This window comes from Macadamia integrifolia, unplaced genomic scaffold (assembly GCF_013358625.1).
Source record: "Macadamia integrifolia cultivar HAES 741 unplaced genomic scaffold, SCU_Mint_v3 scaffold566, whole genome shotgun sequence".
Classification (NCBI taxonomy): Eukaryota; Viridiplantae; Streptophyta; class Magnoliopsida; order Proteales; family Proteaceae; genus Macadamia; species Macadamia integrifolia.
The window spans coordinates 137,634-159,374 of record NW_024870487.1 but is presented as its reverse complement, the minus strand read 5'-3'; the positions used below and the strand labels follow the sequence as shown (position 1 = coordinate 159,374).

The window sequence follows — 21,741 nt, the reverse complement described above, 5'->3', positions numbered from 1 at the left end:
TTTTGGAAGAAGAGAGGGTGGCGTGGTGAGGGGGGTATTAGCTCGGTGGAGCATGTGTGGCTACTGATACCATGTAGAATTGAGTCTTCATTAATCAGTTTTATGAGTTGGAGGTACATGTCTTATATAGACCTTCAAAGGTGGAAGTGTACTCCCAACTCTAATACAAAAGAGATAGTTACAATAGGACTCTGATATCACATGTGATAGTTACAATAAGACTCTGATATCACATGTAACAGTTACAATAGGACTCTGATATCCTAAGAGAGAGACTTCGTGTTGCTGTCCAATGAGACTCCTATTTTGTAGGAGGGGTTTTTGAGGTAGAGGAGGACTCTAACTGTGTTGATAGCAACTGCTGTTCTTTCCAAGCAAACATTATCCAAATGGTTCTCCAACAAGAGCTTCGTGATAAGCGCCCATCGCCTTCATCATCATTCCAAACAGGAATCAAACGATGAACTGCAACAAATATTTCGTCGCCTGGACGCTAATGGGAACGGAAAGATCGAAGGCTTTGAACTCAGATCATACTTTGCCTCCATAAGGGAGTTCATGTCACCTAAGGAGGCTCAAGGTGTGATCAATGAACTGGATGCAGCAAGTGGCGACAATTTGATGCTCGATTTTGATGATTTTTAGAAGTTGATGGAACGTGAAGGTGGGAATGATGATCTGAAAAGAGGGTTTGATATGTTCTCATTGAAGGGTTGTGGGTCCATTACAACAGAGGGCTTGCAGAGTATCTTCAGTGGCCTTGGCAACAAAATGTCCAATGAAGAGTACAAGAGCATCATACAGGCATTCGACCTCAACGGCGACGGTGTGATTGATTTCTCTGAGTTTCAGCAGTTGATGGCTTAATCATATCAATGTGTGCACTTGCTCTAAGCATGTGCGTTAGCATATGCAAATAAGTTGAAGAACATAATAAATATAATGGCCTTATTTTCACCTGTTTGGTTAAGAAGGTGTTAGACAAGTGGGTGCAGTCACAATAATTATGAAAGGTCTACCATGTATTTAGTATGAATTAGTTCAAGCATTTAATGTCTTTTTTTTTTTTTTTTTTTTTTGCTAAAGGATCCATATTATTAAAAGGAATAGAAAAAACAGCAGATAAAAGCCAAAAAATAAAAAACTCTCAGAAACCATTGTTGAGGAAGGAAAGCCCCACTTTGGGCATGGCCATCAGCAGGGCTTTCCCCCTCCCTTCTTAAATCAACTAAAGAAATTGAAATCTTGGTCTCAATATTGCGTTCATCACAATCTCTTCAGCTACATGACGTGGAAATTCCACCATAGTTCTTGAAATCCCTGATTTTTCCACAAGCTTGGCCAAGTAATCCGCAATTGGATTTGCTTTTATGAAACAATGCATAATTTTCCAGGGAGTAGCATTGAGGTAGGGTTGCACATTCCATGGAATCTGACTAGAAATAGGTGAGGTGACTATAGCTTCGGAATCACATTTAATCCACAAAGCCGGAATATGCATTTCTATTGCTTTCATATTACCTTCTAATACTGCTTCAAATTCCTTCTCAATTATAGGTTTGACACCCATATAAAGGCTGAAAGAGTAACAAACTTGCCAAGAGTCCAAGAGTTATCTTTGAACACCCCACCTGTTCCTGCTCGCCTAGAATTTCCCAGAGAGGTGCCATCCACATTTAATTTGATCCAGTTCTCTTGCGGTCTGCACCAATGAACTTCCAAAATTAGATTTAATATGTAATGTCAAGCTTTGTAATGTCTCGTTATCCCTACAAGTGGCAATTTGCTTTGGCCCTACACCAATGTGGAAGTCAGTGAGAGCATGCAAAGGGCATTAACAATAATGAAATTTTTTATTTCACAGAGTACGACGATAATTTTATGCTCCCTATGTCTAGGCACAAGGTCCACATCACCAGGAAGCTTTTTTTTTTTTTCAATGCATGCACACTATGACTGTAGCTTCGGCTATCCCACCTCCCACTCATATCAACCTCTATAGATGTGATTTTTTTCAAATTGCAGATGTAAAATTATATATAATATAGGACAATCAAAAAAATTAACCCAATGCACAAGGCTTTCTTACTACTTTAGGGTCTGGGAGGACCAAATCTACGCACCCTTACCCCTGCTCCTCAAAAGAGTTTGTTTCCAAATATATAGAACAATAGATGTGTATAGAATAATAACAACAACAACAATAATAATATACTGATAATACCTATTTTTATATCCAAATAAAATTCATACTAAAAAGACAAGGGTTTACATTTCGGGTTACACTACGAGTTACATTAGTACAACAAGTATTTAAAGCTTCAAGAGAAAAAGTGCGCATTAACAAAGTGGCTTGTGAGCTCGTCAAATTAACATGGCGGAGTGGTATCTTCCTATGTTTAGTGTAGATCTTCAAAAAGGTTGTGAGCGAATGCCATGGCCAATGGTTGTTAATTGGGCAAGGAATAAGTTGAAGTAACTCCTTTGTTATGAACCACACTTCAAAGATATTCCAACTTGAAGTAGATGCTGAATTAAGCCCATTGAGGATGCCAATAGCTACAGTCTCCATCACCTGTTTGCCAGAACTGGTTCCACTTATGCTTATGATATCACAAAACTGCCCTTTATACAAAATGCCGTGGGTCCATCCTGAATCCGCTTGCCATGGGTCTTCCTAAATGGATGTCTTGACCATCTATGTCCAAAGAGATAATTCTATCAATCGCTACATCAGGAGGAATTAGCATATTATTCTAAAGACTCACATTTTTAATCACAAGCATAACATCAAAGATCTTTCCTCTCGTTTAGGATAATAATACATGTTTACCATATATAGCAGTGGTATTCAAAATAATGCCGCTATTTAAACATAAGAGTCCTGCACAAAGTTTGATTTAAATTACGAACAGGCTCTCAATGAGACCAAGGTAACTTGTATCTCATTGAAGGTGATAGCTCCTACACCATACTCCCTGGGAAGTCTTGGATACATAAACATATATGAATTTGTTTATATATGAGAAAAAGTTGTTCATTGGTCACGTTCTCTACACCCAAACACGGCTGGGATTTGAAAAGATCACTTTGCAACTTGAAACACCTTTGGTCAATGTCTCCACCTGCCCTTCCATTGGCCCATGTACTGCCGCAGTATTCACACGACCAGATACCATTCTATAAATCACAAAACATTAATAAAAATTATATTAAATATTAAAAAAATAATAATGCAATATTTATCACAATAAATTTGTAAAATCCCCATTAAATGCTCAAATTGGGAACTCAAAATAATATATTTAAAAAATGATTACTAATCAGAATAGCCCAAGATCAGCTTGAACCCTAAAAATTTAAACCAAAACCAAAACTGTAAATCCTTTCTAAACTAATGTACCTTAACCAAGGTCTTAGGAACTTGCAAAATTGAAAGTCCTAGGTCTAAACCACCTAATTTTGAAAATAGAATCTGATACTATTGAAATCAGGCAAATTAGAGTCACATAGGAAAGAAAATGTTTTGACGCAAGAATTTGTGAGTGGAACTTGTAAAAGTTAAAATTACTAGGTCAACCCCCTAATGATATTGAAATCGATTTAATTGGATTTCCATTGGAAAACATTCTGTTTCAAGGGCCATCGATTGTCATTGCAAAAAAATATTTGTGATAGTTTTAAAAAAATTGAAAATCATGCCAAAAAACCAACTATTTTGAGATCCAATAGTGAATCACTTATACATGGGATGACAAAGGATATTAGATTACTTCCCTCCACCACCCCCACGCCGCCCCCCCAACCACCCCACCCCCCCCAAAAAAAAAAAAAAAAAAAAAAAGGAAAAGGAAAAAGTGTAGGTAAGACACTTATACTTTAGCCGCTGGCGTTTTCAGAATTGCTGCAAGGGTGTTGGATAGGTGGTCAATTCTGTTGTGAAGGATCTTCAGGATTTTGGATGACTGTACCTGTTCATGTTAAATAAGTTGTGCAACTGGTGGTTTCAAAAGATATGTTGATCAATTTCTCAAATCCTCCTCAAATGATTGTTGAAGTTAAATGAGATTGGAATCCTTTGCATTGTTTCAAGATAAATGTTGTGGCTACTCTCTTGGTAAACCAGGGCATTCAGACTACGAAATTTTTAAATTTGAAATGTATTTCAATTGTGTGCAATTTACAATCTATAGTCCATTGCATTAGAGGGGAGCGAATTCCTTGATGTTTTCGCCAGAGATGGCTATCAAGCAAAAAATTATTTGGATAGTATCTCATGAAATGTTTCTCATTACAATCGAGAAGTTAATTCAGTGGTAGATAGTCTTGCAAACATGCTGCATTACAAGAGATTCTTTGAGTTGGGATGCTCTTCCAAGATTCACTTTCAAGAATATTGCTTGGAATGCTTAAGCTTGATCTCGGTTTAGATTTGATTGAGGTTTTTTCATTTGTTGGGGTTTCTTTTCTGATGATGGCCATCCCTAAGGTGGAATACCTATAAATTCTTTGATTAATTAGTAATAAGAAATTCATTTTTCTGATTCTTAACACACTCGTACACACATACCACAAGAAAAAAAAAAAAAAAAAAAAAAAAAAAAACTGAAGATCTCTTTGAAAAAAATAAATTAAATAAAAACAAGACCCTTTTGTTGACACATGACAATCTTGCATTGGGCTTTTTTTTTTTTCTAATAAACAGAAGGAAAATACCATTAAGAAGAAAGAAGGAATATTACATCAAAATACAAGTTTGTCAAAATGAGCTCTCTTTACCATGACACAGGGCTATTAGTTGCATTAGCAAGACCATATCTGAAGTGGGCTTGATACAAAAAATGAGATTAGGCAAAAAATGTTTTACTTCCAAAAGAAGAGGAATTTCACATAACGTTCAATTCATGTTTTTATTGTCCGCGGAAATATGTTCATTGTCACTCAACATAGCTCCGAACCTCCATCCTTCTTCTATTGCATTCCTAATGCTCGTGAGCAGTCCTCTAATGCTTGCGTGAGAACTTGGGATTCCTTTTGTCTACTTTCTTAATGTAAGTGTCCTCGAGTGCCTTCTTGCTTACTTTAGTAAGAGGGCACCCAAGAGAGAGACTAGATTAGGTTCACATATGAGATTGTTCTTGTTTGCTCTTGGTCTTGGCATTTATAATTCATTCAATGCTGAAAGACTTGATGGATTTCTAATGCCAAGAGCAGAAACGCAATAACTTTTTCTCATACGTGAGAGAGATACCCATCTAATTTATCCTCTCAAATTGAAAAGAAAATTGCCACATTTAGAGATAACAAACATTACCAAACGATCGAGCTTGAACTTCATACTCAATACATAGCAAACCTGCTCATAATTATTATGACACCCACTTGTCTTACACCTTCTTAACCAAACAGTGGAAAATAAGGCCATTATTTTTATTATGTTCTTAAACTTATTTGCATGTGCTAAAACACACGCTTAGAGCAGATGCACACATTGCTATGATTAAGCCATCAGCTGCTGGAACTCAGAGAAATCAATCACACCGTCGCCATTGAGGTCGAATGCCTGTATGATGCTCTTGCACTCTTCATTGGACAATTTGTTTCCAAGGCAACTGAAGATCCTCTGCAAGCCCTCTGTTGTAATGGACCCACAACCCTTCATTATGAACATATCAAAACCTCTTTTCAGATCATCATTACCACCTTCACGTTCCATCAACTTCTCAAAATCGTCAAAGTCGAGCATCAAATTGTCACCACCTGCTGCATCCAGTTCATTGATCACACCTTGAGCCTCCTTAGGTGACATGAACTCCCTTATGGAGGCAAAGTAGGATCTGAGTTCAAAGCCTTCGATCTTTCCGTTCCCATTAGTGTCCAAGCGACGAAATATTTGTTGGAGTTCATCGTTTGATTCCTGTTTCGAATGATGATGAAGGCGATGGGCGCTTAGCACGAAGCTCTTGTTGGAGAACCATTTGGATAAGGTTTGCTTGGAAAGAACAGCAGTTGCCATTAGAGCAGGATCGAAGGACGGGTTGGGTAGTGGGTAGTGTTTGTTGCTTGTTGCTCGTTGCTGTGATGGAAACAAAAGAACATGCAAAGAGACTTATATAGACTGTGATAGGATAGACAGGGAGACATGATGGATGGGTGAGTAAAGAAGATGTTTTAAGGTACTTTTTTTTTTTTTCTGTGTGTGAAAGAATAATTATCCACAACTTAAAAAGACTGGTTTTGGTTAAAAGCTACCAAACATTGCATATATTCGACTAATTAACAAAGTCAGAAGCCAAATCATTTGCTGTGTGAAAGAATAAGTATCCAACTCTTAAAAAAAAGGACTGGTTTTGGTTAAAAGTTCCCAAAAATTGCACTGTTGGCATATTTGCCCAACTAATGTTCATGAGAAACTCTCCAAAAGACAAACCAGTTAGTATTAAAAATTCCAAATTAGCCTGAGATGAAGTTTAGCACTAAATAGGCTGCAAACAAGAAACCCATCAGTCTGCCTTTCTGTTTTTTTGGTGATAGAAGTCAGTCTGCCGTTCATTTAAAGGAAATTCAATAAATGTAACAGTAACATGATAATATTGATTTTTTTTTTTTTTTTTTTTGAGTGACACATGATGCTGACAAATAGTAGTAAAAAAATGCAAACCACTATCACTATCAGGTTCTTGCAGACTTTGTTCAGGAATGCATGGAGCACCGGATATGCACTGCTTACGTTGAGGAGAGAGATTTCAAACAAATAATTTGCAAACCAAACTAACAGAGTGCTGATTAGCGAAGAAGGGAAACTCGAGGAAGAAAGGAAGCACATCTTCACACACTTATTTAGAACTCAAAAACCAACTCAAGGTTGCCATTTTTTCAAGGTATTCCTTTTTTGGCGCCTACTAATACAGTCGTTATCTTCACCTTCTCGAAGAAGACATCCAAAAGTATTCCTTCTAAGGAAGGATCCTAATTTTATATAAGAGGTAAGGTGAAAGTTTTCCCTCACCTATAAAGAAGGAATACTTTATTATCATGGCGAAATGACCATTTAATTGGACTCTTGGGTCATGATCACGATCCATCCCCTATTGACGATGTCACACCCCGCCTAAAGGTTGGTGACATGGACACACACACGTGTCCATAATCCATCCAGGATCCACGATACAGTACTTTAAGTGCATAAAGTTATGAAATGATTTTATGATCACATGATAATAAAATAATCAAATATACATAACTAATGAGGTCTAATAATATTTATCATATTTACCAAAATGAAGTCCTCTACAGCAGATCATAAAAATAGTAATGCCCCTAGGGCTATATCAAATATATATACAAAAAATAATCAAAATATATGATGCTACTCTCATCCTCAACGTGCTCCATAAGCATAGTCATCGCACACACAGCTGTCCTCGTGCGTAGCTAGCTCCTCATCCCAAAGGTCACCTCCGTAGAGAGCCGGCTCCTCAGCCATAGACTTCGGGTGATTCCCTGAATCAACATCCAAAAAAAGGGGACAACAACGGGGGTGAGTTTCCACAAAGCCCAGTGTGGGGTACACAAAAACAATCACAACATTCCATAAAAATAAGACAAGTATAAATGCTCAACCACAACAATATTAATGAAATTAGATGAATGCAATGACATGATCCAGTTATTAACAAACAATCCTAAACAACAAATTTTAGGTCCAGAGTGTAATCAAACTTGGGAATGCAGTACCGGAATCTCCCACAACCTCGATTATTGGAATCTCCCTCAACCTCGGCCATGTTGCACCCACAAGCATGATCATACACTCTCAGTTTATGGGTACGCAGTATCGGAATCTCCCACAACGTCGGTAACCGGAATCTCCCCCAACCTCAGACAAGCTGCACCTTGGGTTATTTTTCCTAGCCCAATGCAATTTAGTATGATTATTTCACCTCTCAATTACGAGGTGATCATACTTGGGAATGCAGTACCGGAATCTCCCACAACCTCGGCCATGCTACACCCACAAGCATGATCACACACGGTATCATAGTGTCGGGTTTTGTGTTGGTCCTATACTTTATTTAGCTGGAAAGGAATTCAAGAAGTTTTACTGATGTAGCTAGAAGTTATAATTAGACATTATCTATGATGATGGCAGAATTTAAGCTCATGGCTCCAAATTTCAACAAGAGAGGATTTGTATGGTGGTCGATCTGCTAAGTGTAGGGAAGTTGACCATTCATGTTCCTTCTCGTGGTCTGCAAGAGTTGAGGGAGGTTTTTTGGTGTGTGTGCCCCAAAATAATTGGGTCAAGTTGAATATAGATGGGTGTTCCCTGGAAAATCCAGGTAAGGCAGGTGTTGTGTTCAGGGATTGTAGTGCAAAAGTGGTGGGTTGTTGGTGCACGATGTCTTATATTCTGTCATAGTTTAACTTAAGGATTACTGGTGCTGGGCCCTCGACAGATAGAATGACGGTCTGTAAGGGTTCACTATATATTTGTAGCGAGAATCACTTTCTCTGTAAGCGATTCTAAGAGGTGTGAGGACGAACGCTGTAACCCTATTATCTATTGATAGTGAAGCAGAATCTCATCTCACCCTCTGTAAGCAATTCTGAGAGGTATGATACTGTTATAATTCTACAATAGTAGTGGCTTTTGTGGTGAAAGGGGTGGTTCCATGGTTTGTTTTGCAACAGTGGTCTGTCATTCGAAGCTATTTGGCTATCATAGATTGAAAGATATCGCATTGCTACCGGGAAGCAAACCCATTAGTAGATTATCTTGTTAAGTTAGCAACAAAATGAGAGGTGTCGGGTCCTTTTTTGTATTCTCTTACCTATAAATTCCTTGATTAATTAGTAATCCAAAAAAAAAGAATTGAAGACTTCGTTGAACAAGACTCTTTTGTTGACACATGCAATCTTTCATTGGGCTGCCTTTGCCTTTTTTTTTTTTTTTTTTTTTTTTCTGAACAGTGTCTTAGTGGAGAGCATGTATAGTGCTGCTGGGGTTTGTCCTCGTAATTATTATCACACTTGCGTTACACCTTCTTAACCAAACAGTGGAAAATAAGGCCATTATTTTTATTATGTTCTTAAACTTATTTTCATATGCTAAAACACACGCTTAGAGCAGGTGCACACATTGATATGATTAAGCCATCAACTGCTGGAACTCAGAGAAATCAATCACATCGTCCCCGTTGAGGTCGAATGCCTGTATGATGCTTTTGCATTCTTCATTGGACATTTTGTTTCCAAGGCGACTGAACATCCTCTGCAAGCCCTCTGTTGTAATGGACCCACAACCCTTCACTACGAACATATCAAACCCTCTTTTCAGATCTTCATTCCCACCTTCACGTTCCATCAACTTCACAAAATCGTCAAAATCTAGCCTCAAATTGTCGCCGCCTGCTGCATCCAGTTCATTGATCACACCTTGAGCCTCCTTAGGTGACATGAACTCTCCTATGGAGGCAAAGTAGGATCTGAGTTCAAAGCCTTCGATCTTTCATTACCATTAGTGTCCAAATGACAAAATATTTGTTGGAGTTCATCCTTGGATTCCTGTTTGGAATGATGATAAAGGCGATGGGGGCTTAGCACGAAGCTCTTGTTGGAAAACCATTTGGATAATGTCTGCTTGGAAAGAACAGCAGTTGCCATTAGAGCAGGATCGAAGAAGGCTGGGTACTGGGTGGTGTTTGTTGCTTGTTACTCGTTACTCGTTGCTGCGATGGAAACAAAAGAACATGCAAAGAGACTTATATAGTCTGTGATAGGATAGACAGGGAGACGTGATGGATGGTTGAGTAAAGAAGATGTTTTAAGGTACTTTTTTTTTTTTTTGTGTGTGTGTGTGAAAGAATAATTATCTACAACTTAAAAAGACTGGTTTTGGTTAAAAGTTCCCAAACATTGCATATATTCGACTAATTAACAAAGTCAAAAGCCAAATCATTTGCTGTGTGTGAAAGAATAAGTATCCAACTCTTAAAAAAATGACTGGTTTTGGTTAAAAATTCCCAAAAATTGCACTGTTGGCATATTTGCCCAACTAATATTCATGAGAAAGTCTCCAAAAGACAAACCAGTTAGTATTAAAAATTCCAAATTAACATGGGATGAAGTTCAGTACTATATAGGCTGTAAACAAGAAGCCCATCGGGCTGCCTTTCATTTAGAGGAAATTCAATAAAATGTAACAGTACCACGATAATATTGAGTTTTTTTTTTTTCTTCTGAGTGATACCTGATGTTGACAAATAGCAGTAGAAAAATACCAACCACTATCACTACCTGGTTCCTGCAGAGTTTGTGCTTTCTGAGTCACGTTTGCTTAGTCCTTAAAAATTTCAATTCTTAGGTAGCGAGTGGGAGAGGAACAAATGTTCATTAGACAAACAAAGGGAACATCGCGAAGCCATGGAAACTGATCGAGATTTAATTAGATCATCTGTGGGCAACTTTCCATGAACTATGCACCATTCCAGAGTTGAAACTCGAGGAAGAGTTCCATTGTTCCAAATTGTGTGATACCACGGCACTTTTGCCTTGTGCACACGAAGGCCATCCCAAACAGAACACACTGAAAACCACACAGACTGGGTAAGAGACCATACCCTCCGATCTTGGCACGTGATCGAGGGAAGAGGGAAATTCTTAATTTGAGAGCAGATCAAAATCAAGGGCTGGGAACTCAAAGTAGGTAAAACCCACCTTCCCTCGACTATGAAATCTGAGACTTTAGCATGGAGCACCTCATTATCACTGATACCCACCTTTTCAGCCACAGAGTAATTTGCGAGAATCGGTCAAACCAGAAAGGGATGGAATCACCCTTCCCTACCACCCATCTTTCATTCTGCTTCACAAAATCCCAAACCTTTTTAATTCCTGGCCAAATAGAGGAGCATATATATGAGAACTTTGGCTTCCCTAAAGGAGAGAGGAATCTTTTACGCAAAAAGGCAGCAATCAATGACTTATCATTTTTAATAAACCAAGTAAGTTTGGACAACATAGCAAGGTTCACATCTCTCAGCCTTCGAATGCCCAAACCACCTTCAGCTTGTGGCTTATAGACCATATCCCATCTAACCGTGATTGCCTTTGTAGTATCCAACTCGCCACTCCAAATAAAATTCCTAGTCCATCGCTCCATCTGAGAAATAACAAAGGAAGGCTAGAGATAAACAGAAAAATTGTGGATTGGAATACTCCCCATCACCGATTTAACCAATTCCACACGACCTACTAGCGATAAAAGTTTCCCCTTCCACCTAGCCAGCCTACCCTTGAACTTATCAGCCAAAGGCATAATCAAGTCCCTCTTCACCCTTCCTTTGAAAATCTCCACATGCAAATATTGGATTGGAAACTTACATTCCGGAATATTAATAACCTCTTTGAGACGAGATTTTCTTGTCGTTGGTATTTTTCCAAAGAATACCTTACTCTTCTCCATACTAATAATCTGACCAGAATACTGTTGATAAAGATAAAAAAAATCTCATAACATGCTTAACTCCCCTAAGATCTGCATTAATGAATATAAATATATCATCTGCATATAAAAGGTGAGAAGGGCTAGAAGCATGCCTGGGACTAGGAAGAGTTCTGACCTTCTTGTTATGAACCATAGCTCGAAGTCCACGACATAATACTTCTTCAACAATGATGAACAATATAGGGGACAGGGGGTCCCCTTGTCTCAAACTCCGCTCCACTCCAAAAAATCCCACCGGGCCTCCATTTATGAGAACTTAGAGCCGAGTAGAAACAAGGATCTGATGTACCCTGTCAATAAATAGCTGCGAGAAACCAAACTTCCTCATGACATTGAATAAAAACCCCCAATCCAAAGTGTCATAAGCCTTCATAATGTCCTATTTTAGCGCCAATCCTCCTCCAAATGATTTAGTATGCATTAGATTAGCCAACTCCGAGGCCATACAAATGTTTGAAGATATCACTTCACCCTCTGAAATGCGCCTTGTTCCTCAGAGATTAATTTTGGGAGCAGTGTAGTCAACCGAGATGCTAAAATCTTAGGGATTATTTTGAAGAAAAAATTCCCTAAACATATCGGTCTGAATTGGCTGACCTTAGAAGCTCCAGGCACTTTTGGGATGAGGGTCAAGAAATTAGAATTAATCCCCTTCATGATCACCCCTTTTCTAAAATTTTTTTTTATTGCAGTATGTAAATCAGGGCCAATTATGCTCCAACATACTTTAAAAAATAAATCCGGAAAGCCATCCAGACCTGGAGCACTGTCAGGATCTAGGTCAAATACTGAAGATTTAACCTCGTCCTTAGAGGGGGTATCAGTCAGGAAAAGGTTGTCCTCCTAAGAAACACACTCTGGAATATTATAAAGAATGTCAGTCTCCCTGACATTCCCATCTTTTTTATGAAATTCCTCAAAATGAGCCAAGATGAACTGGCCAATATCTGCTAGGGCGGACAACACCTCCTCATTCTCAGTGTGTATTTCTCTAATCTGTTATTCGCCCGTCTCATCTTTGTAGATAAGTGAAAAAACTTTGTATTTCTATCCCCACATCAAAGCCATTTTAGACGGGATTTCTTAGCCCACACCTTCTCATGAAGCTGCAGAGCAGCTTCCGTATCCCTCTTCGCAATGGTCTCCTGACCAAAGAGAGCCTTAGATAAACCATTGACCTCAACCACCTTTTGAACATCCTCTAGCACTGCTTTAGTTCTATTCACTTCAAGATCAGCATCAGGAAAATTTTCCCTAGCCCAACTTTTAAAGTGGTATTTCAATCGTTTTAGCTTTCCTGTAAAAACAAAGATAGGCGTACCTGCTAGAGGCGCTGAGCAGGAGTCTTGCACATAGCACAAAAAATCCGAGTGCTCAGCCCAAAACTGCAACATACAGAATGGCATATTAAGCGGGTGGGGAACACCCTCACATGTGACCACCATCGGGCAATGATCAGAATAATTTTGAGAAATTATTCGCTGCGAGCAAGCGGGGAACATTGACATCCAATTCTCATTACACAAACTCTTATCCAATAGCACGCGAACATTGCCAATCCGTCGATTGTTAGACCATGTAAACTTGCAACCTACCAAAGCAACATGCATCAAAGGTGTGACATCCATCATAGCTGCAAATTCTTCTGCAGAACTGGCACTAAAGGAGCCGAGGCCCTGCCTTTCATGAGAGAAAAGCGTCGCATTGTAGTCACCAATAGCCATCCATCGCAAAGCATACCCAGAAACATTACACAGATCGAGCCAAAGCAGTCTTCTATCCACCTTAAAGCAGCTGGCATGAATTACCGAAAGAATAATTTGCTTCCCACTTACCTCAAGTAATATAGACAGGTGTTGCGTGGAAGACGATAAAATGGTTGGATTTTTTATCTCCTCCTTCCATAAAATCCATATATTCGGAGTTGAATCTGCCCTAGAGTTACATAACAACTGGGAAGAGAATCCCATTGAAGTGAACAGCTTCATTGGGCATTTCTCCGGACCCACCTTAGGTTCAGTTAGACAAAAAACTGAAGGAACATGCGACTTACGCAAATGACGCAAAGAAACTCTAGCACATTTGTTCCCAATTCCTCTAATGTTCCAGAACGTTAACTTCATGGATTAATGGGAATGAGAGGCATTACTAGGGTTAGGCATCCCTTTACTGTGCAAATTTCGATCCATCTCTAGCAGCTCCTGGACTATAGCACTACGGCGCAAAATGTTTGGTTATCCTCGTGTTGGGGAGACTGACCTATACACCACTGTTTGAAATCCATCCATGGAGTCAGTAGGATTCTGCTGATGTAGGTCATAGTGCATAACTACAGTCCTTCCATTGTCAATACATTCAACCGAGTTGTAGAAACGCAACACTAAAACGATGCAGAAGATAATGGAAAAACAAAACAAACAATGCACACAGATTTTATGAGGTTCGGCAAGGTTGCCTACGTCCCCGGTGAGATGAGATCCTGCTTCACTATCAATGGAGAATAGGGTTACAGCGCTCTTCCTCACACCTCTCCGTATTGCTTGCATTATAGAGAAAGAAACCCTCGCTACAAGTATATAGCGAAAAAACCCTAATCCGGATTAAACTACAATTACCCTCAAATAAAAAATTTGAGCGGGGGACTGTGCCCCCCTACATCCCCTGCTATGTAGGGGGGCCTCCTGCCCCCTAGCAACCCCCACGGCCTGCCGTCCTGCCTGTCTAGGTGCTGCACCAGTACTTCCTAGATTAAACTGCGACGGAATACAAGACATCATACACCAACAATCTCCACCTTGGCTTGAATTCTGTCGAGCCTCCTGTAAAGATAACTTGTAGACGTCTTCATCATTGTACCTCATTAGAGATACAAACCCGCACCTATTTGGTGCATCCCTCATCTTCAACAATGAGTAATATTAATCAAGTCCAAACAGGACTCGAACTTCTCTGTAGTAACTGGCTTTATAAACATATCTGCAGGATTGAGATCTGTATGAATTTTTCTCAAGTGAATACTGCCTTCTGACACAAGCTCCCTGATCTTGTGAAATCTCACATCAATATGCTTTGTCCTTGCATGAAACACCTGATTCTTTGCAAGATGTATGGCACTCTGACTGTCACAATGTAACACTGTACCTCCTTGCTCCAACCCCAACTCACGAACCTGTCCAGCCAACCAGACTCCTTCCTTGGTAGCCTCAATTGCTGCCATGTACTCTGCCTCTGTAGTGGACAATGCAATTGTAGACTAAAGCATCGCCCTCCATGATATAGGTCCACCAACCAATGTAAACACATACCTTGTAGTAGATCTTCTTTTGTCTAAATCATCAGCATAGTCAGAATCAACATAACCTGCCAATTCTGTAGAACTTCCCTTGCCACTGAACATAACACCTATATCTTTAGTCTTGCTCAAATATCTGAAGATCCACTTAATTGCATTCCAATGCTCCTTCCCTGGATTACTCATGTATCTGCTAACAACACTGATTGCATGAGACAAAGCCGGCCTGCTACAAACCATAGCATACATGAGACTCCCAACTGCACTAGCATAAGGGACTTGAGACATCTGCTCCACCTCCTCATGTGTTGTAGGGCATTCCCTTTCAGATAACTTGAAGTGGCCAGCTAACGGAGTGCTAACCGGCTTAGCCTTTTCCATATTGAAACGCTCTAGCACCTTTTCAATATACCTCTTCTGAGTTACCCAAAGTTTACCTGCATTTCTATCTCCAAGGATTTCCATGCCAAGGATCTTCTTAGCAGCACCAAGATCCTTCCTCTCAAATTCAGCACTCAACAAAGACTTCAAAGAGACTATATCATGTTTGTTCTTTGCAGCAATAAGCATGTCATCAACATAAAACATCAACAAAATAATGGAATTATCACTTGACACTTTATAATAAACACAACTATCATACTCACTTCTTGTGTAGCCAATCTTCATCATGTGGGAATCAAAGCGCATGTACCATTGCCTAGGAGATTGCTTAAGGCCATAAAGTGACTTCTTAAGCAGACAAACATGATCTTCCTTTCCCTGCACCTTAAAACCTTCAGGCTGCTCCATGTAAATCTGTTCCTCCAAGTCACCATGAAGAAATACAGTTTTCACATCAAGTTGTTCAAGCTCTAAATCGTACATGGCCACCAAAGCAAGTAGTACCTTGATCGAAGTGTGTTTCACCACTAGAGAAAATATTTCATTGTAGTCTATCCCCTCCTTCTGTGCATAGCCTTTGGCTACAAGTCTGGCCTTATACCTTTCACGCTCCTTCTCAGATGCTGCATTTTTCTTACGAAAGACCCATTTACACCCAATGATTTTTCTTCCCTTGGGTTTTTCCATAATCTCCCAAGTCTTGTTCTTTTGTAGAGATTCCATTTCCTCCATCATAGCTATCATCCATTTATCATGCTATGCATCACTCAGCATCATGGTAGGAAGATGGATCACCTGTACCTACAGTGAGGGGATAGGCAACCATGTCCTCAAACCCGTATCTCATAGGTGCTTTGTGAGTACACTTCCCTTTACCCTTTACCACAGTATAGGGAACTTTTACTGCTTCCTGTTGTCCTGGTAAGTCACTTGATGACTCATTCTCTCTTGTTGTTTCTAACTCACTTAACTCTACCTGCATAGTAGAACCTTCTTTATTTTCATCAACTGCTTGTGAATTATAATTTGACTTCACTATATGAGACTCATCAAACACAACGTTTCTGCTAACCACAACTTTCTGTGAACTTAGATCCCACAACTTGAATCCCTTTACACCTTTCTTAAAACCAAGAAAGATACATTGCTTAGACTTTGAGTCTAACTTGGAACGTTGCTCACTCTCAACATGCGCATAGGCTGGACAACCAAATATTTTTAGAATAGAATAATCTACTGGTTTTCCTGTCTATACCTCTTCAGGAATTTTTACAATCAATCGCCTTTGATGGAGACCTATTGATGAAGAAACATGCCATGTTCACTGCTTCTGCCCAAAATCTCTTACTCAACCTTGCATTCAGCCTCATACTCCGAGCTCTTTCTAGAAGTGTTCTGTTCATCCTTTCAGCTACACTACTTTGCTGTGGTGTCTTTGGAACCGTAAAGTGACGTGTAATCCCTTCAGCTTTGCATAATTCTAGAAACGGCTTGTATGTGTACTCTCCTCCATTATCTGTTCTCAAGTATTTAATTTTCTTTCATTTCTACCTCAGCCTTCTATTCCTTAAATTTAGTGAACACCTCACTTTTATGCTTCATGAAGTAGATCCAGACTTTCCTTGAGTAATCATCAACAAAGGTCACGAAGTATTCTGCCCCACCTTTAGATTTTGTTGTTGAAGGACCCCACACATCGCTGTGTACATAATCAAGCACCCCTTTACTCTTTTGTTTTGCAGTTTTGAAACTAACCTTGCATTGTTTTCCGAATACACAATACTTGTAGAAGTTCAGTTTACAAGTTTTTACTCCCTTCAACATTTTCCTTTTATGAAGCTCCATCAACCCTCTTTCTCCCATATGCCCTAATCGTATATGCCACAAATAGGTATCATCTGTATCAAATACTGCATCTGTAGTTACAGATACTCCACCTATAATTGTGCTCCCTATGAGTCTGTATAGGTTTCTTGCTAGCTGTCCCTTCATGACAACCATTACACCCTTAGCAACTTTGAGAACTCCACCTTCTGCTATGTACTTGCAGCCATTTGAGTCAAGTGCCCCCAAAGATATTAAGTTTTTCCTTAATTCTGGTACATGTCTCACATCTGCTAAGGTTCTTACTATCCCATCAAACATCTTGATTTTGATAGTGCCATCCCAATGGTCTTGCATACGACATCATTCTCCATTAGGACAGACCCACCATTATATGGTTGATATGTATCAAACCAATCCTTATGTGGACACATGTGATATGAACATCTAGAATCTAAAATCTAAGAATCAGAAGGTTGATTCTTACCTGATGATATAGAGAGTACATCTCCATCATCTCCATCTGAACTGCTAGCCACGCTAGCTTCCTCAGATGCCTTATCTACACTTTTCTTCTTTAAGTCCGCCTTCCTCTTCAAGCACTCTCTCTTCAGATGACCTTCCTTCTTGCAATAGTAACAAGAGATCTTTGCCCCTTTTGATTTCGATTGACTCTTCCCAGATCCCTTTTGATTTGATCTCCCTCTTTCCTGCTCCTTGTCACCTCCGAAAAATCCTTCTCCTTGAGATTTCGTACTACTAGCCTTCTTCCTTGTATCATTGGACATGAGGGCATCTGTGACTTCATCCATCTCTAGGGTCTCCTTTCTGTACAAGAGAGTCGTTACTAGGTGATCATATGATTCTGGGAGTGACGACAACAATAGTAATGCCTTGTCTTCATCCTCGATCTTAACCTCTAGGTTTGCAAGTTTACTTACGATCTGATTGAACATGTTAAGATGCTCTAATAGATCCGTACCTTCCTCCATCTGTAGAGAATACAATTGCTTCTTCACGAACAACTTGTTCGTTAAGGACTTCGTCATGTAGATGCTTTTAAGTTTCTCCCATAATTGCGGTGCAGATTCGATACCCACAACATATTGTAGGGCATCATCAGAAAGATATAATTGAATAGCACTTACCGCCTTTTCCTCTATCTCTTCCCAATCTTCGTCAGTAATTTTTGCAGGTTTCTTCGACTTCCCCAACAACATTTTCGTCAGACCCTGCTGTATCAAAAGATCCTTCATCCTTTGACGCCAGAGGGTGAAATTGTTCTTCCCATTAAACCTCTCAATGTCATACTTGACATTCGATCTCTTCCCTACCATCGTGAGAGTAAACCCTAGAAAATGGAAACCTAGAGCTCTGATACCAATTTGTAGAAATGCAACCCTAAAACGATGCAAAAGATAATGGAAAAACAAAACAAACAATGCACACGGATTTTACGAGGTTCAGCAAGGTTGCCTACGTCCCCGGTAAGATGAGATCCTGCTTCACTATCAATGGAGAATAGGGTTACAGCGCTCTTCCCCACACCTCTCCGTATTGCTTGCATTATAGAGAAAGAAACCCTCGCTACAAATATATAGCGAAAAAACCCTAATCCGGATTAAACTACAATTGCCCTCAAATAAAAAATTCGAGCGGGGGCTACGCCCCCCTACACCCCCTGCTATGCAAAGGGGCCTCCTGCCCCCCTTGCAACCCCCACGGCCCTTCGTCCTGCCTGTCTAGGTGCTACACCAGTACTCCCTAGATTAAACTACGACGGAATACAAGACATCATACACCAACATGAGTTTGGAGAAGATTGATCAAGAGGTGACCCATGGATCCGATCCACATCATTTTCCACATTAAGCACAATATCAATTGACCCACTACCTTGCCCATTTGGGCCTAATACTGACTGTCCCGTGGAAGAATTTGTCAATTAAGCCTTATGGGACCCATCTAGTGACTTTCCAAAAGTCACCTCTAGAGCACAATCCACTGAATTCTGAGAAATTTCCAAGATAGGCGTCCCTACCTTGGCAGGAGTTTGAGAAATATTGGGAGATCTCCCTATATTTTCCATGCGTCCCTCAGAATCTGGATTTTCCTTAATTGGAGAAGAGCAATCAGCCGTTGCCTCAACTGTTTGTGGATTCACCTCTCGTACCACAGGTGGCCCAACCCATCTCTGACTGTGGGGATTCCGGCGGCCAGTATCCTCCATGCCACCTTGATCAGTCGATTCCTGCTCCTGCTCCTTGGGTACATCTGAACACATATCTGCTCGGTGCCCATACCTGCGGCAATTAGAACATCACGCCGGCAGGTTCTCAAATACAACATCTTGTTTAAAAACATAAGATTCATTGGAACCTTGCCGCTCTCTCTCCACAAATAATTCCGCCACCCGAGGAATTGAATCCTCAATATCGACGCAAACTCGAGCAAAATGGCCGTACATTGAGTCAGGCGTCCTCCAATCAATCGCCACCGGCCTTCCCACTGCCTTGGCCATGGAGAGAATGATTTCTTCATCCCAATACTCTTGAGGAAGATCGGGGAAGCGTACCCATGTCAATCTGTTCGTAATCTCCTGTTTCGACCTCTAAAAATCTTGCCTCCATCTCTGGAAACGAATGATACGTCCTTCCACATGAACAAGTCCCCTGCGCTAGATCATTGCCATATCCACTTCATTCATAAATGGAAACATTATGAATCCCTTACCAAGGGATCGTATCTCCACCTGTTCCTTTAGTCCCCAATTATCTTTAACAAAAACTTGTAGAGATTCCATAGGGATAGGTCGGGTACACACTCGCCCGAGAAGAGCAAAACGATGCTTACTAAGTTGTCTATCTTATGCTCTTTGTGGAATCTTGATTCTTGTAAGAAGACCGTCCTTCACAGCCGATGGAAGAGTGTCAATCAATGGTAGGACAGGCTGCCCCACCACTGATGCAAAAGACCTTGCAGAACCACCATTGGCATTCATCTCCATCGTGGCTGCCATAGGACGCGTAGCCTGCAGCCCAACATATTCTTCCTGTCCCAACACCACCGGAGGACTCCTTACCTCTACATTTGGATTGTGATATGAAATCCCAGATTCCAGATGCGCTTCTCCCAGAATGAAAGGATCAGAGATCCATCTCTCAGGACCAAAATCTCGATTGCCGCCTGCAGTTTCAACCCACCTTGAGTCCGAATTTCCAATAACTCCAGTATTCCCAGCCATAAAGCTTTACCTTCTCGTTCCCACCATACTGAATCTCATCTAATTTACATTGTTCTCCCATTACTTATTTAAAGAAAAGGAAATACCTAATGAAAATTGTAAACAATTTCAACCATCCACCTAATTAAATTCTTACCACTAAGATTAAAAGCAACGATAAAACCACAAATTTACTTTGTTATGGGCCCTATATAAACTGCTCATGGGCTTGGGCTCACCCATCAACCAAATAAAAAACTGAAATATATTAAGAGTGTTATATTTATGCTTAATTATACTAGGGAATCATGTCCGATATCAATCCAATCGAAGCCATCCTGATCGATCTGATCAGCTTTTTAAAACTATGTTTGGGATTCGTTTTGTCTCCTTCCTTAATGTAAGCTCTAAGGGCATTCTGTCCTCCAGTGCCCTCTTGCTTACTTTGGTTTTGGAGCATGAGGACACTCTAGAGACATCCAAGTCTCAAATTGCAATAGCAAATTGCCAACTTTAGAGATAACAAGACATTACAAAGTTTGAACACCATAATTTATAGCAAACCTGTTCAGAATTATTAATAACATAGGACACCCACCTGGTGTCTTACAGACATTTTACAGCATTAAGGCCATTATTTTTATGTCTGTAAACTTATTTGCATATACTAACACACACTCATAGAACAGGTGCAAACATTAATATGACTAAGCCATCAACTGCTGGAACTCAGAGAAGTCAATCACACAGTCGCCGTTGAGGTCGAATGCCTGTATGATGGTCTTGCACTCTTCATTGGACATTTTGTTGCCAAGGCAACTGAAGATCCTCTGCAAGCCCTCTGTTGTAATGGACCCAGAACCCATCAATGCGAACATATCAAACCCTCTTTTCAGATCATCATTACCACCTTCACGTTCCATCAACTTCTCAAAATCGTCAAAGTCGAGCATCAAATTGTCACCACCTGCTGCATCCAGTTCATTGATCACACCTTGAGCCTCCTTAGGTGACATGAACTCCCTTATGGAGGCAAAGTAGGATCTGAGTTCAAAGCCTTCGATCTTTCCGTTCCCATTAGTGTCCAAGCGACGAAATATTTGTTGGAGTTCATCGTTTGATTCCTGTTTCGAATGATGATGAAGGCGATGGGCGCTTAGCACGAAGCTCTTGTTGGAGAACCATTTGGATAAGGTTTGCTTGGAAAGAACAGCAGTTGCCATTAGAGCAGGATCGAAGGACGGGTTGGGTAGTGGGTAGTGTTTGTTGCTTGTTGCTCGTTGCTGTGATAGAAACAAAAGAACATGCTTGGAGACTTATATAGACTGTGATAAGATAGAGAGGGAGACGTGAAGGGTGAGTAAAGGTACTTTTTCTGTGTTTTTGTGGAAGAATAATTATCCAGAGCTTAAAAAGACTGGTTTTGATTAAAAGTTCCAAAACATTGCATATATTCGCCCCCCATGAAAGTGAATTTCAGCAAAAGCCAAATCATTTGCTGCGTGTGAA

At 40.1% G+C, this 21,741-nt stretch overlaps 2 protein-coding genes and 1 pseudogene across 2 annotated transcripts; all 3 read right to left on the bottom strand.

Annotated features, from left to right (window-relative positions):
- Positions 1–5,250: 5,250 nt before the first annotated feature.
- Positions 5,251–6,077, bottom strand: LOC122069271 (probable calcium-binding protein CML41). Its single transcript, XM_042633247.1, has one exon. The coding sequence runs from the start codon at positions 6,014–6,016 to the stop codon at positions 5,501–5,503; it is 516 nt and encodes a 171-aa protein (XP_042489181.1). The 5' UTR covers positions 6,017–6,077; the 3' UTR covers positions 5,251–5,500.
- A 2,870-nt stretch (positions 6,078–8,947) lies between these two features.
- LOC122069254 lies at positions 8,948–9,732 on the bottom strand (annotated as a pseudogene).
- An 11,207-nt stretch (positions 9,733–20,939) lies between these two features.
- Positions 20,940–21,455, bottom strand: LOC122069261 (probable calcium-binding protein CML41). Its single transcript, XM_042633230.1, has one exon. It carries the CDS (start codon positions 21,453–21,455, stop codon positions 20,940–20,942), a length of 516 nt encoding a protein of 171 aa, XP_042489164.1.
- Between the last annotated feature and the right edge of the window lie 286 nt (positions 21,456–21,741).

Coding starts and splice junctions, on each gene's coding strand:
- LOC122069271 (XM_042633247.1), bottom strand. CDS start 6,016: ATGGCAACTGCTGTTCTTTCCAAGCAAACCTTATCCAAATGGTTCTCC.
- LOC122069261 (XM_042633230.1), bottom strand. CDS start 21,455: ATGGCAACTGCTGTTCTTTCCAAGCAAACCTTATCCAAATGGTTCTCC.